This window comes from Aegilops tauschii, chromosome 3 (genome assembly GCF_002575655.3).
Source record: "Aegilops tauschii subsp. strangulata cultivar AL8/78 chromosome 3, Aet v6.0, whole genome shotgun sequence".
Taxonomy (NCBI): domain Eukaryota; kingdom Viridiplantae; phylum Streptophyta; class Magnoliopsida; order Poales; family Poaceae; genus Aegilops; species Aegilops tauschii.
This window is the reverse complement of record NC_053037.3, coordinates 69,171,852-69,190,983: the sequence shown is the minus strand read 5'-3', so window position 1 is coordinate 69,190,983 and position 19,132 is coordinate 69,171,852. Positions and strand designations below refer to the sequence as shown.

The following is a 19,132-nucleotide window of genomic DNA, read 5'->3' as shown; positions in this document are numbered from 1 at the left end:
AATAGTCAAATAATTAACTAGCCATGGGAGGATTCTTTTTCATTCAATATTTCAGATCCAATGATTTTATTCAAACAGCAAGTAAAATTGAAAACACACTCCAAGTAAAACACATATCATGTGACGAATAAAAATATAGCTCCGAGTAAGGTATACCGATAGTTTTGAAGACGAAAGAGGGGATGCCTTCCGGGGTATCCCCAAGCTTAGGCGCTTGAGTCTTCCTTGAATATTACCTTGGGGTGCCTTGGGCATCCCCAAGCTTAGGGTCTTTCCTCTCCTTATTCTCCTCGTATCGATATCTCACCCAAAGCTTGAAAACTTCAATCACACAAAACTTAACAAAACTTCGTGAGATAGGTTAGTATGATAAAGAGTAAACCATTCACTTTGGTACTGTCTAATACAAGGTTCATAATTGTTACCACACAATGTATACTGTACCATATCATTTCTACAATTTATATTGAGAAATATAAGCCACAGAAACTAGAAAACAAGCAAACTATGCGATGAAAACAGAATCTGTCAGAAACAGAACAGTCTGTAATAATCTGAACAGAAACCATACTTATGCTACTCCAAAAATTATGAAATAAATTGGTGGACGTGGGGAATTTGTCTATTAATCTTCTGCAAAAAGAATCAACTCAAAAGCACTCTTCTGTAAAAAATGGTAGCTAATCTCGTGAGCGCAAAGTTTCTGTTTTTTACAGCAAGATCACATCAACTTTCACCCAAGTCTTCCCAAATGTCTTACTTGGCACTTTATTGAAACAAAAGCTATAAAACATGATTAATACAGTATCTTAATCATGTAAAAACACAAAAACAGTAGGGATAAATATTGGGTTGTCTCCCAACAAGCGCTTTTCTTTATGCCTTTTAGCTAGGCATGATGATTTCAATGATGCTCATATAAAAGATAAGAATTGAAACATAAAGAGAGCATCATGAAGAATATGACTAGCACATTTGAATCTAACCAGCTTCCTATGCCTAGGGATTTTGTGAACACAAAATTTATAGGAACAAGAATCAACTAGCTTAGGAAGGCAAAACAAGTATAACTTCAAAACTTTAAGCACATAGAGAGGAAACTTGATATTATTGCAACTCCTACAAGCATATATTCCTCCCTCATAATAATTTTCAGTAGCATCATGAATGAATTCAACAATATAACCATCTCATAAAGCATTATTTTCATGATCTACAAGCATATAAATTTTTCTACTCTCCGCATAAACAAAATGCTTCTCATTCGGAATAGCGGGATCACTAATTCCTAAAGTTGACACTCTTCCAAACCCACTTTAGATGATAGTATTATTCATACTCCAAAATATATAAGTGAAGTTCATGGAGCATTCTACAAATAATATAGACTAACCAATATCCAAGCTCAAAATGTATAAGTGAAGCACACGAAGCATTCTATAAAACCATACTCAAAAGATTTAAGTGAAGCACAAAGAGCAATTCTATAAGATCATACTTAAAAGATATAAGTGAAGCACATGAAGTATTCTATAAATTGATGAAGGGACATCTCATACTAGCATGGTTCTTAAATAAAAAGAAAAACACAAAGGACACAAATCATGTGAACAAAACAAAAACCGAGGTGTACCGATAATCGTTGAAGAAGAAAGATGGGATGCCAACCGGGCCATCCCCAAGCTTAGATGCTTGAGTATCCTTGAAATATTTACTTGGGGTGCCTTGGGAGTCCCCAAGCTTGAACTCTTGCCTCTCTTTATTCTTCTCATATTGATAGCTCCTCGATCTTCGAACACTTCATCCACACAAAAATTTAACAAGAACTTTGTGAGATCCGTTAGTGTAATAAAGCAAACTACCACTTTAAGGTAATGTAATGAATTAATTATTTATTTATATTGGTGTTAAACCTAATGTATTCCAACTTCTCTATGGTTCATACCCCCCAATACTAGTCATAGATTCATCATAAGCAAACAACACGCGAAAAACAGAATCTGTTAAAAACAGAACAGTCTGTAGTAATCTAGAAGTTTAGCAAACTTCTGTAACTCCTAAAATTATGAAATAAATTTGACAATTTGATATTTTTTTACAGAAGTAATGTGCAAAAAGTTTCAGACCCATTTGACCTTCCAGTAAAAAATGTAAATTCATGCACTACAGCCAAAGTTTCTGTTTTTGTTCTGCACATAGTAAACATGCAATCTAATCCTCCTAAAACCAAAGCTTGGCACATTATTTTTATAATACAATGGATATATACAAGGGGATAATTATTTACAGAGGAACTTTCATGAAAAATTCTACATTGTTTCCGTGAGCATGAACACAAGTGCTCAAGGTCGACCCTCACTTCTTTAATGCATAACTTTCCAATCACTTCTCTTTTTGAAAAACTTTTTAGGCATGAGAGGCAAATTTTTTTTGTATTTTCATTCTTTTAATTTTTTTATGTTTCACCCACAACTAAACAGAAACAAAAAGGAAAAACAAAATCTACTTAGTGAAGAAAGCAAACAAGCACACACGAGAATGTCAACCCCACGCTATTGCTCCCCGGCAACGGTGCCAGAAAAGAGCTTGATAATCCCCAAGTGCAGGGAATCATCGTAGCAATTTACAAAGGTGGAAGTGATAAGTATGGACCGTCGAACCAACAAGGAGCTAAAGGTAAGATCAATATTCTCTCAAGTCCTATCTGCCATTGATACGACTCTGCGTACACCGAACGTTTGCTTCCAACTAGAAACGAGAAATAAAACTACGTTGTGGGTATGAAGAGGATAACTTTGCATGATATCGGAGAGCTAAAACATAAAAGTAGGTGCTGTTATCATAAAGTTAGAATATATTACTAAATATTATAAATAGCGAGTGTGGAATAATGGTGGATCGGTGTGCAGAATTGTCCTAGGCAATTGTTAACAAGACCGATAGTCGTCATTGCAATTTCATATGAGGGAGAGGCATAAGCTAACATACTTTCTCTACTTTGATCATATGCACTTATGATTGGAACTCTAGCAAGCATCCGCAACTACTAAAGATCATTAAGGTAAAACCCAACCATAGCATTAAAGCATCAAGTCCTCTTTATTCCCATACGCAACAACCCCCTTACTCGGGTTTGTGTTTCAGTCACTCACCAACCCACTATAAGCGAATCATGAACGTATTGCAACACCCTACAGCGGGAATCCCTCACGCTTGCGCGACACAGAGGGCACCATAGGACAGCACCAAAATAAAACATACAACTCGTACCAATCTAGATCATCAATCAACCCAAAGACAAAGGATATCTACTCAAAACATCATAGGATGGCAACACGTCATAGGATGTGGCATAAAGCACCATGTTCAAGTAGGGATTACAGCGGGGTGCAGGAGAGTTGACCGCGTAAAAGAGATGAGGATGGTGATGTTGATGAAGACGATCACCGCGGCGATGATTCCCCTCCCGATGGCACCCCGGCGCCACCGAGAGAGAGAGGAAGAGAGGTTCTCCCCCTTGTGCTTCCTCCTCCATGGCCTCCCCCGTAGATGGGGAGAGGTTCTCCCTCTGGTCCTTGGCCTTCATGGCGATGATGGCCCCTTCGGGATCCTCCTCCATGGCCTCCGGTGATGATGGCCCCCTCCAGCAGGGTGCCAGAGAGGGCCTAAATTGATTTCTCGTGGCTACAGAGGCTTGCGGCGGCGGAACTTCCGATCTAGGTTAATTTTCTGAGGTTTCTGTATTTATAGGAATTTTTGGTGTCGGTCTCACATCAAGGAGGTGCCCGAGGCGTCCACGAGGCAGGCCCACGTGCCTGGGGGGGGCGCCCCCACCCTCGTGGGCAGCCCAGGACTCTTCTGGCCCAACTCCGATGCTCCGTGGTCTTCTTTTGGTCCATAAAAAATCATCAAAAATTGGCACGTCAATTGGACTCCATCTGGTATTCCTTTTCCGCGATACTCAAAAACAAGGAGAAAACAGAAACTGGCACTGGGCTCTAGGTTAATAGGTTAGTCCCAAAAATCATATAAAATAGCATATAAATGCATATAAAACATCTACGATGGATAATATAATAGCATGAATACTTCATAAATTATAGATACGTTGGAGACGTATCAGTTTGTTGGGAGCATCAGCATATAACCACTCCCCGAATTTCAAATTCTTTTCCTCATGGACTCCCGTTCCACACTCCTTGAATTCATGGCCTACCAGACCACAACCTTGCAAAACCTCGCCAATTTTTCATAGCGAACAAGATAAACCTGTCGTTCTTTACCATGGACAATGCTCACAAATTTCGTCAGAGGCTCTCGGGTGTCATGTTTCACCCTCACCCTTACATAATCAACTCTGGTGTTTCCATTCAAACGCATCTCCATTAATTCACCTGCACTTTTCAGCAGCTTTTCCACAATGTTCTTCTTGCAATAGACATCTGGTAACTTGTGGATTTGCAGCCATATAGGCATGTGAATAATACTTACATCCTCAGTTCTACTGAAGCCATCATATGGGCATAGTAACACCGCCCAGTTGCGGAACAACCAAGGTCCATGCATCATCATACGCTCCCAATCGCCCAAGCATGATGCCTGAACTACGAACCGATTGGGGTCAACAGGCCGGAATCGTACACTCTGCGTCGGGTTCCACGCAGCTCTCATATCCTTGTAGAAGGCGCCTTGGCTGAAGGTTTTCTCGGTGTGAACCCTAGCAAGGGCTAGCCACCTAGCACTTTCTTGGAGCTCTGGATCATCCTCGTCGATTACCACATCCTCGAACTCTTCCTCATTAAGATCTAACTGATCAAAGAAATCCTCCAGATCGGTTTTGGCAGCAGTCACGCCGCCGCCGCCGCTTGCGGCGGAGTGAGCATCAGAGGGAGACGCCATCCACCCCGGGCAAGAAGACCGCCCTGGGAACAGCAAGGGTTGCAGGCCGAGGCCAGCCGGAGGTTGGAACTCGAAGGCGATCACGATCGCCTAAGAGGAGAATAACCCTAGCGGGTGCGTAGGGGAAAAACTGTTTTCCACCACCCTCGCGATGAAATCAGTTTATCGGGATTCAAGCTCTAAATTTGACACTGGTTGGTGTTTGTATTTTTCTGAATTTATTTTAGGTTTTTTGACGATGATTGTTCCGTGGGAGGAAATGTTCTGGTTGACTATGAGACGCATGTGATGACTTCGTTAATCTTAAAATAGTCTCATCCACTATCTTGAAGGTGCTTATGAGGGTGAGATATGCATGTATGCGCTTAAATGGATGAGCGTATGCACATGTACGGCATCTGCAATTATACTATGTTCAAAAAGCAATATAACCAAAATTTAAAATTGGCACGCTTGGTCACATGCCGATTGAATCGATGCCTATAGCCGACCGGATGAATATGCCCTTTAGCGATGTCCCTTAAAGATTTCTATTCCTTTGGTCTTTTTCTATTTTCAATAAGTCGTTTTATCAATCAGTAATAGCTAACAAACATGCTTGTTCATTGCAACGGAAAAAAAATATCCTCAGACGCCTAGCGATTCATTTGTGTCGCCACTTCTCTTCTTCACTATAGTTGATGGTGGTCATATTTTGTTCACCTATTCACAACGAACATGATCAATCCCAGTGAGATGAATTGTACATCATACTGTAGCATGCTACTTCGTTAGACCCCTGCATCGACTTGTAATTTTGTGGACTTGTAATAATGGTGAGTGTCACCGTATCCCATCGATACTTAAGCATGTATCGTCGCTATACTGTATGTGATTGTTCTTTTCTCATGATGCAATTGTTCAGGTCTAGAGTCAGGGAATATATAATAGAAAAAACTTGTTCTTAGATGATTTCAAAACAAATTACTAAAGGTCGTACCTGGCAAAGATCGCTATCAAGCTAGAAATTCATTAAAAATGGCACACACGGTTTCCTGTGACTCCTCCATCCCATCTAAATCATTTGAGCCTGGCCCAAATATGTGGCTCACCGAACAATAGTTGAACAACATATAGTGGCAACAATGCATTATATAGCAGCGATAGAAATCACACATTATGTCTTTCTCAATTTTCTCATAGTAGCAATAGTGAAGCCCATCCCAAATCAGAAGATTATCATATAGTGGCCATTGACTGCTTGTACACACCCCTAAATCAACCATAGAACATGAGTCCCAAGCACCAATCCAAATTCTTTGGTTAATCATGGCTCCAGCACTGTGAAAAATCCCCAATATATTTGCTCTCCTTCCTCACTCATCCCTATCTCCTCCACCACCCGATCCTTCTCTCCATTGAGGTGGCCTCCCGTGCGCCTCTTGCTATTTGTGAAATGCATTGAGATTTTCCTGAAGAGGAAGAGTGAAGTAGTACAGTAGCAGAAAGTATTTCCCTCAGCAAAGACCAATGTTTATCGAACCAATAGGAGATTCATGCAAACGGCCTTTAGCAGTACCTACACATGCAAGAGCAAATACTTGCACCCAACACGGGCAAGAGGGTTGTCAATTCCCTTGTACTCGTTAATTGCAAGGATCAAATTTGATAGTAGGAGCAGACTAAGGCATAGCCTAGTGGTGGGAAGGGGCTGATGTCTTCCTACCCACCCAGGTTCAAGGCATGGTACTTGCAACTTGGGTTTGTTGCACCTATTATACTGTAGGGGCCTCCCTTACAGTCTTACTGTAAAAAAATTGATAGTAGGAGATATATAAATTGCAAAATAAAATAAAGTAAATAAATTGCAGCAATGTATTTAGGATTTTATTAATATGATTTAAATGGACCCGGGGGGCATAGCATCACTAGAGACATCTCTCTCAAGAACATAGCAAACGATGGGTGAACAAAGTACTGTTGGGCAATTGATAGAATAGCGCATAGTTATGATGTTATTCATGGCATGATGTGACACCCAAGTTTTTAATTGGATTTTTCAAAAAGATTTTTATTTGACTTGAGGGAGGTGATTTAAATTTTTCTTCAAAAGAACTCTCCCTTTCAAATATTTTTTTATGGCAAAAGTTTTATTTGGATTCACCCAAGATCTGTCTTTGGTCTTGGAGGGTCTTGCTCTTCATTTGGACTCTAGACAAAATACTTTTCACTTGGGAAAATGCCTTTGAAAGTCTCTTTGAAAATTGCACTATGGCTTTTGGAATAATCCTTTGCCACTTTCAACTATTCCTTCTTGCCATGGCCTTAGTGCAAATCTTCTCTCCTAACCCTCCCCTCATCTTTGGATCATGTTTGGCATCTAATCCAGCAAGTTGAACCTCCCCTATGTTTATCTTCCATTTAAATCTTATTCAAATAAATTTCTGACCTCTATTCTATCCAATGGTGATTTACAAAGGAACTCTACTTTCTGTTTTGATTTTTGCCCCCAAACCAACTCCCCTCCCTAGTCCTTTGAACCCTCAACCAAGATCCATGAAGATCCACTGGTCTTCAGTTCAAATTTTTCAAACTACACTTGCTGCAAGTTTGGACCAGATTTGTCAAATTTGGTGAAATTCATTCAAAACTTTCTCCAAAAATTCCAAGTAAAATCAGGCAGCCTCTAGGTGCCTTGAGTGGTCACCTCACCAAGTTACAGCCCCAGAAATTTTTTTCTCATTGCCAAATCATTCTGTCGAGCACCTGCAGTGCATTGTCAAATTCAGGTTCAGAAAAGTTCAGAGAACATTTCAGTGCTATTGTCGTTTTCTTCAGAGATGGTTGTCGATCTCGCCAGTGCCACTGTGTTGCCTTGCTCCTCGTCCCCTCCCCCTTGTTCCTGCACCGCACGAACGCCTGGCACCTTGCGGGCGTCGGCGACGAGCAGCAGAAGGTGCGCCGCCCCGTGACCGACGCCAGCGGCGGCTTTGCGGCCGCCAGTGGGAGGCACGGCGCCGACGACGCCACCCAGCGCCGCCCAAACCACCGGAGCTCGCCGCGTGGCCTTCCACTCCCCAGAACGCGCTGCCACCCTCGTCGTGAACCGCAGGGCGCGGAGCGCGCTCTCTGCCGCCGTCGAGCCCGTGCGGTCATCTCACCGTGGACCGACACCATTACGCCAAGACCAACTCCGTTTAGCTGTGGAATGACACCAGTAACCTCCACTGATGCTGCCTGTCCACTCAAACCTCCTGCCAATCCACTGCATCGCCGTAATCGCTCGCCGGAGATTCTCCGTTCACGGCCACCCCGTCGATCCGCCTATAAATAGAGGCCCCGAGCTTCAACTCGAGCATCCACCATCCCTGCACTCCACCTAGAGCACGCCTAGCCACTGGAAGAGCCCCGAGGAGGTCTCCTTCCTCGACTTCGGCCGCCGCGACCCGCCACGGGATCCAGCTCGATTCGCCCCCGTGTGTGCACCTCCGCTTCCCTTCTCTTGCCAGTAGCTTCACCATGCACCTCTCTTTCTGACCCGCGCTTCAATTCGAAGTTTGCAGCCCTCCACCGGAGTTCCCCATCCTCACCCGAGCCGCCGTCCGCCGGAGATAGTGTCGCCGTCGACGTGGTGCTCCCCGTTGGTCGAGTCCACCACCCACCGACGCGGAAGAACAAGCTGAAGCTCTTGGTACCCTCCGATCCTCCTAACTCGCTGTGGTTCGACGCCGGCGTCCACCGCAGTCTTCGGGCGCCGGCGAGCCTTTCAAACCTGACATGTGGACCCCACTTGTCAGCCTCTATTCTATTCTTTCGCGAACCGTTTTCTGTTGGCGCCTTCGGGCAAATACGTTTTCTCTCTTGAGCTTGCGCATTTCCAATCGAACCGTTTTCTGCTTTCTCAGTTAAAACCCTGGAACTTTTCTGTTTCATTACAGATAAGTCCCTGGACAGAAACCTTTATAACTTTTTAATAAAAAGGGATTTTTGAGTGATTCTTTTTCTGACAATCTTCAAATTTTGTCTAGTTTTTTACGGGATTTATTTGAAAAATATTTGGAGAAGTTTCTGTGCACCCATTGGTTTTCACGTTAGTACCCGTTTTTCGTGATTGCCGTAGGTTCCGGAAGAGGTGACGGAGCCGCGAACTTCGCCGAGCTAGACTCCGACTTCTCCGAACCAGGCAAGCATGTTTGAACATTTGATATGATGAGTGTTTGCATGTTTGCTTGAAAGTTTGTGCGTGGCATATGAGTGCCGGTAAATACCTCGTTGCCTATAAGACAACTACCCGCGTGTTCCAAAGTTGCGATGATCTCTGATGAGAGATGGCCTAATCATGTGGTGACATGAAGGGCAGCAAGGTGGTACTGTTGTAGCATACCAGCCTTGCGTCATCCGACTTTCTCCGACGTTAACGTGGACGGAGTCACGTTATCGTTCTTTTCCCCGCATGTTTCATAGTTGCGATGATCTCTGATGAGAGATGGCCTAATCATGTGGTGACATGAAGGGCAGCAAGGTGGTACTGTTGTAGCATACCAGCCTTGCGTCATCCGACTATTCCTGACGCTAACGTGGACGGAGTCACGTTATCGTTCTTTCCCCCTTCCGTGCTACCACATGTTTCATTTGCCAGGATGCGGTTTAGTAAGTTGGTAACCTCTTTCCGTGTACACACCAAACAGAGAGGCCGGGATGATGGTACCTTGGCCCAGGATTAAAGCCAGTCATCCGGTCAGGGGGCATGGGTGTTTCCGGTTGGGACCGAGAGGGGGGGCACCCCCTTAGAGCGCGCGTATAGAAATTTGATCCCATGCTACGCGAGGTTGTAGCCTCCCCGTCTCAAGGTTTTTCTTGAACGTTGCCGAGGGTGATCCCTGGCTTCGGAAGGTTGAATTGGGTGTGTACTGGTTAGACGTGTTTCTTCCAAAACACCGTAGACGGAACTAGTCCCCGTGACTACTGAAATCCGTTGGCTGTGGTTAAGTACAAACTCTGCAGAGTCAATTCCTTCCAAGTCATCGTATCCATGATCAAGTAGTGTAATCAGTATATCCATATCTATCCGCGTGGAAAACTTGTCCCCGGTGAACAAGCTCTAGTGGTACATCCAGTTTAATTATTATTCCTGTGGATGGACTAAATTTTTATTCGTCTCGTACCTGTGATAATTTATGTTCCCGAACTATTGTACTCTTGACTGCAATATAAGCCCTGTATGTGACGTCGCTCAGACGTCCGACTGCGGCGTGTCTTTTGTTTCTTACTTTAAATATAAGCCCTTTATGTGATGTCGCTCAGACGTCCGACTGTGGCACGCACTGCCTTTTATTTTCTGTTATAAGCCCTTTATGTGATGTCGCTCAGACGTCCGACTGTGGCATTATTATTATTCTTGCATTTTCCGCTCGAGGAGTCATTCAGACACTCGTTTGGCACCAGTATTATTATTCTTGCATTTTCCGCTCGAGGAGTCATTCAGACATTCGTTTGGCACCAGTATTATTATTCTTGCATTTTCCGCTCGAGGAGTCATTCAGACACTCGTTTGGCACCAGTATTATTATTCTTGCATTTTCCGCTCGAGGAGTCATTCAGACACTCGTTTGGCACCAGTATTACTATTCTCGCAGTTTCCTCTCGAGGAGTCATTCAGACCCTCGTTTGGCACCAGTATTACTATTCTGCAGTTTCCGCTCGAGGAGTCATTCAGACACTCGTTTGGCACCAGTATTACTATTCTGCAGTTTCCGCTCGAGGCGTCATTCAGACCCTCGCTTGGCACCCAGTATTTATTATCGCTATGTCTGAACGCACTGGATAAATTGTTCATATGCTTCATGTTTACACTTGTTATATCTTATGTCCGAACTGTCTTACGAGTACTTTCATAGTACTCACCTGGCTTGTTGATTTGGCCAGATGTTGACGAAGGCGATCTCTTGGATGAAGAGTTTGATGGCGCGTCCGACGCCTAGAGGAGTCCCAGTCAGTCCTGTGCGATCCCGGATATTGGTCACATGTATTATTTACACTTCCGCCACCCGCAATAAGTCTCCTCGAGCCTCACTCCGACGCTCGATGAGCTGTAGTCTTCAGGAGTCATATCACTCGCTTCGCGGTGATATTTCCACCACCGTTATTATCGTGAGTTAGTAGTATGCCACCCTATCCGCCGTCTTGTTTTATCGACGTGCATGTAATAGATTGTTGGGCAGTCTCCGCTCAACCTTGTATTATATTTAGTACTCCTGGTATTTTTCTTCTGTGACCAAGATATTGTCTACCAGTGAGAAGGAATTCTTCCTTACTGGTCCGTAAACGGGATTGGTCTCTCAATAATTATTTTATTGAAAAACCGGTCGTGACACATGATCAGTACAGAGACATTACGTCTGTGACAAATAGACCGAAAGATTCGACATCTACTACTATTACTCCACTCCGAGAGATCTTCTATGCTTGCCTCTCTACATACTAGGTTCATGACAAACAGAGTAATGCTTTAAGCACGATGACGTAATGTAGACAAAATAAGAACAACTAATATGATCAAACCCCATCGTTTTATCCTTAGCAGCAACAAAACAAATATATGCCTCGCTATCCCTTTTGTCAAGAGGTGAGGACACCTCAAGATTGAACCTACTGCTATGCACCACTTTTACAGAAGATCTAATCAGCAACTTGACCAAAGATAACTCATAGATCAGAAAGTATTACATAGCTATAATAATCACACATAATAAAGTTCAGAAATAAGTCAATTACTTTCAATGAATAATCTGAATATAAACCCACAATTCATCGGATCCCAACAAACACATTGCATAAAAAGATTACATCATATCGATCTCTGAAGAGAACATTGTATTGAAGATCAAAGAGAGAGAGAGGGAGAGATAGAGAGAGATCTAGCTACTGCTATGGACCCGTAGGTACTCACACATCATCGGGGAGGTAGCAAAGTTGATTTAGAGGCCCTCCATTATCGACCCCCCTCCGTCAGAGTACCGGCGAGGCCTCCAGATGGGATCACGGGAGAACAGAGTCTTACGGTGGTGGAATGATTGTTTCGGGTCTCGCTCTGACGGTTTCTAGATTTTGGGAAATTTATGGGCTTGGAATTAGGTCAAACAGAGTTGCGAGGGGGCCACAAGCTCGTGTGGAATTGATCAATTGAAGGCAAGTGTTTTCCAAACAAATATAAAGAAGTTCTTTTTGTTATATAGCTATATTTACCCTTGACGTCTAGAATAGTTGAAAAACTAGCGATAATCTTTCCTACACATTTTTGTCTAGTAGTATAATCCTTCCTACACGTTTGTGCAATACTAACAACACCATGTAAACAAATAACATATGATGCAGCAGATGAGATTACATATGAGAAAAGATCTATCTAAGGGAATGTCAAAAGTGCATAGATCCCTCATGTACTTAACAAATCTTGTATTTCAAGTAGTTGCAACCCATGGTCTATCTTTCCTAAGCATGCAACGCTTCCACATCAACAAATCATGCATGTCCGCCACGTCATTAATCTATCATCTCACTAACTATTTTCCATGCATACAACCTTCCACATCAACAAATCATACATGGCTGCCAAACCACTAGTCATCACATCATAATTAGGTCTTACAATTATCCAATTGACCTAATTATTCATCTTTTCAGCCTACCACCCTGCGGCAACGCATGGGTTATCTTCTAGTATTACCAACACATGAGCCACCATAAGCATAAGGTGAATTAAACACCAGTGAATGCCTCAACACATCCGCCTCCTAACCCCAGCCGCTACCATAGCTTCCACCACCACCTTGGTCCCCCTTCTCTTCCCCGTCCGACGGCCTCGTCGGCCGCAAGAGGAGTGGGGACCCGCCCGTCTCATTTTTTCCTTAGGTTTTTGATTCTTCGGCGACATCGACGAGGTGGTGGCGACGATGGTGTGGTGGAATAAGATCTCTTTGGTCTCTCCCTACCTCAACGACATCCGATTCGCTGCCGACGAAGAGCCTGTGAGAGTTTGTGTCCCCAGATCTGTCGGTTCCCTTTGGATCTTGGCAATTCGTGTGTATTTCAAGGAGAGCTTTTAGCCGACTATTGGTGTGGCAACTACAACATCTTCTGTGTTTTCTATGGCTTGACCCGGTTTCTCCAACCTTTTGTGCTTGTGGTGATGGATTACAAGCCTGTTTTGCATGGGGTGATGCTCCAGCCGATGCCGCTTCAACGATTTTTAGATCTTGTCTCAAGCGGAGAGTGGCTATTGCGGTCTTCAAAGCCTGGCGTGGTGAGGGCGCTCGCAAGTACCACTTTTCTTTGTTGTTGGTTCATGGCAATTTTCAATAGGCAACATACAATCAGAGGAGGAAGAAGACCAGTATGATTTTTAATATAATTTTATTATTTACTAGCCGTTCTATATCCAATTGTCTAACCATTCTATTGACCTTTGTTTTCCTCAATATTCCAATCTAGGATACCCTTTAGTGTCTTTATAGTAAAAAAGACACATGAGCCACCATGAGTACCAAGGACACATCAAGCATCAGTGATAGTAGTTCGAACTACAAAGCACACTATGAGAGGGAATTGGGGGAGGCATTGGGTGCTATCATAGGATGTCCAGATTGGTGACAGAGTCGAGGCTACCCAAGCCGTCATCGACAAGGAGGGATACGAGACGGACAAAGGAGATCTCCTCATCGGTGAGGGCGTGTGGCGATGGGGACCGGGGGGAAATTCATATCCGACGAGCCCCACCGAATGAGCGTCGTCGGCGATGAAAGAGAAACTATCGTTGAAACTCGTCGTTCCTTCTTGTAAAATTTTATGCTGCCTTCTATAAAACTAAGGTACACCATTGACGTACTCTTAAAAAAAACTTGTCGTTCCGGGCCAGGCTAAGACGCCGGGCCACCTTTCCACATGGGCCTCCTTTACACCCAGCCCAATGGACGTTTCTTCCTCCCAGCGCTGTTCAGAGTTTGCGTTCCCCTTTGTCCAACGCAAGTCAACTCAGTCACTTTCTCCATTAACGAGAAGCCCCAAACCGTCTCAAATCTCCATTAACGCGAAGGATGGACAACCCCCTCCCGCGGCCGCGCAGGCCCGTCGTCCTGATCGCCTCCTGCGCGCTGATCCTCCTCGCCACCGCCCTCCTCCTCCCGCGCGCTCCCGCCGTCCCGCCGCTGACCCCGGCCATTCGCCTCGACCCGCGGGTCGCGCGCAGGAGCGGCAACGAGGTGCTGTGGCAGCTCCCCCCAGGCCCGCCGCGCGCCGCCATGTTCGTCGCCCCCGGATGCACCATCCGCGCCACCGACTTCTTCGACGCCTCCCCCGGCTGCCCGCGCTGCGCGGGGCTCCCCGAGGAGCGCCGGTTCACGCGCGAGGCGCTCCGCCGAGGCTACGCCGTCCTCGCCGTCTCCAGCCGCGCCGAGTGCTGGTCCCTCGACCCCGCCTCCGCCTCCGGCGACGGCAGCGAGCTCGCCGCCGTCAGTTCCATCATCGAATGGTGGGTCAAGGAGCAGCACCCCGAGCTCGGCGGCCTCCCGCTCGTCGGCATCGGCGCGTCGTCGGGCGGGTACTTCGTCTCCGCTCTGGCGGCGAGGGTCAGGTTCAGCAGCGTGGCCATCGTGATTGCCGAGGGCGTGTTCGCCGCCATGGAGGAAATCCCGCCCGGCTACCCGCCGGCGCTGTTCGTGCACATGCCCAGGGACGCCAAAAGGGCGCAGATGGTGGCGGCAAGCATAGGCAAGCTCAAGTCAACGCACGTTGATGTGCGGGAGATCCAGTGCGATGCCTTTGCCGTGAGTGCCGAGTTCTTGGCGGCGAGGATACCGGGGTTGACCCCGACCGTCGCCGATGGCCTTGTGGACGTGCTTCGCCAGAAGTCGTTCTTGGATGAGAAGGGGTTTCTGAAGAACGATGGGAGGAGCACACCGTGGAAAGAGGCGGCGGAGGAAGCCAAGATCTTGCCGGAGGGGTTCCGGCTGGAGAGGCATGTCACGGAGGAGTTGAATATTGCATATGCATACCATGAATTTACCAGCCTGCAGAATGAGGAGATCTTCAAATGGTTCGATTCCCACATGGATCACAAGATTTGAAGACACATCATTTCTAGATGGCCAACTTGATGTCGGATTCATGGAGAGTTGCTGGTTTTGAGAGGATGCACCGTTATGATTCATGGGAGGTGGAAAGAAAGCACAATATTCTGTAAGGTTTATCCTCAAAGCTTGTAGTTTAACATAGCCTTATGGAATACGGTTTCTCACAGGGTCATGTTTTCCTTTGCCATTGTGGTTACTGCCTTATTGGTGTCACAAGCAAATGGGTGAACTGCCCTCATTATTGTTACTGTTGTAACTCATCCCACAGAAATGTGTGTTAATACTGTAGAAAACGATAGTATAACTTTTGATAAATTTATCCTCTCTGAGCAAGTCCTTTTTTGTGCAGCCACATTTTTCCGACTCCACTTGGATATCTTGTCATAGTGTTAGGTTCTGACTAACTTACAGTATATCTCTTTTGTGTTGAGTAGGATAACATTTTCTTTTGTAAGTATATAACTAATACAGAAGCCATGCTTAGTCAGTAGGGATGCAGGTGGACGTCCCTGCCGTTTCCGTGTCTGTCCGCGCCGGACCAAGATGTATGTACTAATCTCTGTTGCTGTAATATTCGTGCTAATGCTGAAATGATTAACGCGGACCTATTAGTCAGTCACTAGAAAAATTGATAGTCAATTTTGTTACGACTATTTGGTGTTCAAACTTCAAAGTAGTGCATCCGGAGATATGATCATTGCAGTTTTTTCTTTTATATGTAGTTATTACTCTGTTACTTGCAGTGTTATCTTGTATGTAAGTGGATAGTGTCAATTCATTGATAAACAATCAGTCAGCAGTTGAGCACCGACATCTGCAAAAAAATGTTTGAAATCACTTATCGGTAGCTATGTGCATCTACAGCAATAAACAACAAAAAAGAATGCTATTACTAAATTCGTCCATTTAACTGGACATTCAGATATTATTAATTACCTCTCACCCAACCTTACCTTTACCCAAGTAATGATCTTTGTTTCTTCCAGAAGCTCTTGATTTTGTTCCCAATTCATTTTTACACACCTTTTATCATATTTATTCTTACATATTTGTCCTTATGCACGATTCCATGTGTACTGGGATGGGGATAGAGGATGTGGATTGAGCTATTCGAGAGCAATTCCTCTTAGGTAGTCTTTGCCCCTACAGTTGTTATAAGTGCTTGCATTGAAAGGTGCTTCGGTGAAAGAAGAGAAACTGATCATCCATCTTTTTAACACGAGGGCTACTCTTTTGCAGGGAAATCCGCTTTGTAACACTGAAAATGTGTCAATTAGAAAAATATCCCAGTGTGAGGATGATTAGTGATGCAATGGTGTTTTTTTGTTAGCATTCATATTCATTTTAGTGTTTGCTAGCAATTTCGACAGATGCAGATTAAGTTCTTTTCCCATTAAAACGGCCATGATACTGTCGAGTTACTGACATAGTACATGTTCTATGTCTAGAATCAACAGGTTAAATCCTGTGAAGAAGATAAGCAGGGCTGAAGTTTTTCCTCCAGGAGGTAATTTTATCAGAAATAGTAGTTCTCAACTGTGATTAACATGATGTTGCTGATTCGACAATATTCTTACTTGATTATGCTTGGCATTCAACAATTCTGAATCAGACATGATGCATATAGCACATAGCACATCCAATGCAGAACTAGAGCTTATAAGTCATAATTAATGAAAAAACACCAAAATGTTGACTGACTTCAAGTGAGGTTTGAATAAATTTTCTTCTAGAGTAAATTAACACTTTAGCTTTCATTTCACATCCAGATTGACTCTTTTGGAGAAGTACTGAAGGGAAAGCTTCAACTCATCTTGGAAGTTCTTGGGTTTATGTGGTATCAAACACCAATCCCTTGTTTTATGTGAACATTGTGAAGTTTTGTGTACCGACTAGTTGTTTGATGAGTTATCCAAATTTCTGAATGATTACACTTGTTTCTCTGACCATTGGCAACATGTGCTTTCGTCATAGGATTTTTGGGGTTCAACAGTAAGATTCAAAGGTTGAACTATGAAATTTAGGATATCAGGGAAAAAGATGGTTTTGTTACAGGATTTTCTGGGATTCAAGAACAAGGTTCATAGGTCCTTTAACTATGCAATCGAAGAATAACTAACTTTGTGGCATTTGCTAGACTGCTTTGTCAATTTGCCAAACCTTTGCTAGTCAAGTTTGGCCATTCCATTGCAGTTTTGTTATGCCATAGTTTCTTGCTATGTAGCACACCTGTCGTAGACCCAATGTTTTGCAAAACTTGCCTATGGTGTGGCGAACAGTTTGTTAGCAACATGAAGTGTTTGCTTGCCACATTTTGCCACAAGGCCACAAGTAGGTGTGGTGATATTTAGAGTATACAACCAAACTGCTCTAAACAGCTGACATTTATAAACTTCTTATGTTGTAAACTGAGTAGCACTAGTCTGGTGTTTGATTTATTATTGCTCTTTTGTAGTGTTCGGAGTACATAGTTTTTTCTATGTGTTACTAATCCAGCATAATAACATTGATATCAAGCAATGGAAAAGGATGGATTTATTGCACTCAAAATGCCATAGATAGTGATATTACATGATAAAACAACAAAAATAAAAGAAATATATCAAGCCACAAGATAGCATCAATCAAGAAAAATGCGCGGGAGGAAGAAATTTAGCCAAGAAACACCGATGACTGAAACTAGTAGTGGAATTCATTTGCCTTCTTGAAAACCCCAGCTTGGGCAGAAGCAGCACCATCAGAGGTCACGGCCACGACGATGCAGTCCTTCACCTGCTGGGTGGTAAATGGGAACTTCTTGTTCACAATGGAGTTGAGGTATGCAGCTGCCCCCTCACGTATCAGGGCGCCAATACCATCAGTTCTAGTGTTTGAGAGTGCATCATGCATATTTCCTAGCTTCTTGCCACCTATCATACTGCATGCAGCACCAAATGTCTTGCCGATGTTGCCGAGGGACCCAATAGCTGCAACTATAGCATCTGGGTGATTCTTCCAGTAGCTGCATTTTAAGCAAAAGAAAACCATTTAAGAACCGTTGCTTTGTGATGTTTGATACTTCTGATATCTACTAATTCTAGCTCTTACTCGCAGGATCCAATGAACCCATGCTTCTTTGGACTTGCAGGGACATCATGGGAAGGTGCACTTGGGGTGCTCGGTGTAGTGCCATAAGATGGCGTCGGTGTAGTGCCGTAAGATGGCGTCGGTGTAGTGCCGTAAGTTGGCGTCGGTGTAATGCCGTAAGTTGGTGTCGGTGTAGTGCCGTAAGATGGCGTCGGTGTACTGCCGTAAGTTGGTGTCGGTGTCAGTGTCGGGTTGTAGCCTCCTCCTGACCCATGCGTGGGAGTTGGTGAGCCCCCATCTGGTAAGGTATACAGAATTGCAGCTATCAGTACCGTGAAATCTAGATAGCATGAAGTTGCTTTGCATTGTTCTCAGTCCTTATTGCCTAGAAACGATGCTGTTTATGTTCAGCACAAATTCATTTCATGTTTGCATTAGCTAGGTAGATGCAGTATGCAGTGATCTGCCTATCCACGGATCGCTGTAATAGATGCAGTGCAGTGCTACTCTATGAAGTACTAATAAATACAGTGCTACACAGAAGGGATGGGGTTAAAACATACAGTGGGTCTTCTGCTCATGCAACTCTCCCAGGCTCCTGCACGAGCTCAGTGAAACAAGCCCCACCAAGACGGCACTCATCAGAAGAACCTTGCCACCCATATTGCTCTCAGTGTGTGCAGACAGGACAGAATAAGCAACTGAACTGAACTGGTGGAGATGCTTGAGTTGATGAACTGAAGGGTCTCTAGATGCCTATTTATACACGAGAGTGGCACTCGACAGTTGCGTTGATTCCATTGCATTTGCATGCATGAACCTGTATATGTTCATCACACTGTTAGTAGTTGGCTATCAATTAATGGCTTCGATTCGTCCAGCTAGCCAGGCATGACGGTGATCTGCTCGCACTCTCGACCAAGCTTCCACTGTGAGTATTTTAGAGCCCGTGTTAACCCAATTCTTCATCTGAATTTCTGGCTAGCTGCCTCATGTTGGTAGATGGTAGGGAGCACTGGAGCTTTGCGCAATGCCGTCGCATTAATAGCCTCACTGTGTTT

At 44.3% G+C, this 19,132-nt stretch overlaps 3 protein-coding genes across 3 annotated transcripts; 1 reads left to right on the top strand and 2 right to left on the bottom strand.

The window, feature by feature from the left end:
• Window positions 1–4,212: 4,212 nt before the first annotated feature.
• On the bottom strand, window positions 4,213–4,899 carry LOC109772397 (uncharacterized). The gene has a single exon (XM_020331086.1). The coding sequence runs from the start codon at window positions 4,897–4,899 to the stop codon at window positions 4,213–4,215; it is 687 nt and encodes a 228-aa protein (XP_020186675.1).
• An 8,943-nt stretch (window positions 4,900–13,842) lies between these two features.
• On the top strand, window positions 13,843–15,320 carry LOC109772406 (uncharacterized). The gene has a single exon (XM_020331096.4). The coding sequence runs from the start codon at window positions 13,971–13,973 to the stop codon at window positions 14,997–14,999; it is 1,029 nt and encodes a 342-aa protein (XP_020186685.1). The 5' UTR covers window positions 13,843–13,970; the 3' UTR covers window positions 15,000–15,320.
• A 2,197-nt stretch (window positions 15,321–17,517) lies between these two features.
• Window positions 17,518–18,826, bottom strand: LOC109772416 (uncharacterized). The gene is made up of 3 exons (XM_020331106.4): window positions 18,635–18,826; window positions 18,093–18,369; window positions 17,518–18,006 (listed from the first exon to the last, which is right to left on the bottom strand). The coding sequence occupies exons 1-3, from the start codon at window positions 18,732–18,734 to the stop codon at window positions 17,685–17,687; spliced, it is 699 nt and encodes a 232-aa protein (XP_020186695.1). The 5' UTR covers window positions 18,735–18,826; the 3' UTR covers window positions 17,518–17,684.
• Between the last annotated feature and the right edge of the window lie 306 nt (window positions 18,827–19,132).

Excerpts from the sequence above, each read along its gene's own strand:
- LOC109772397 (XM_020331086.1), bottom strand. The coding sequence starts at position 4,899 with ATGGCGTCTCCCTCTGATGCTCACTCCGCCGCAAGCGGCGGCGGCGGC.
- LOC109772416 (XM_020331106.4), bottom strand. The coding sequence starts at position 18,734 with ATGGGTGGCAAGGTTCTTCTGATGAGTGCCGTCTTGGTGGGGCTTGTT. Across the intron at positions 18,370-18,634 it reads GCATGAGCAGAAGACCCACT|ATGGGGGCTCACCAACTCCC; the intron begins GTATGTTTTAAC and ends ATACCTTACCAG. Across the intron at positions 18,007-18,092 it reads GGGTTCATTGGATCCTGCGA|CTACTGGAAGAATCACCCAG; the intron begins GTAAGAGCTAGA and ends CTTAAAATGCAG.
- LOC109772406 (XM_020331096.4), top strand. The coding sequence starts at position 13,971 with ATGGACAACCCCCTCCCGCGGCCGCGCAGGCCCGTCGTCCTGATCGCC.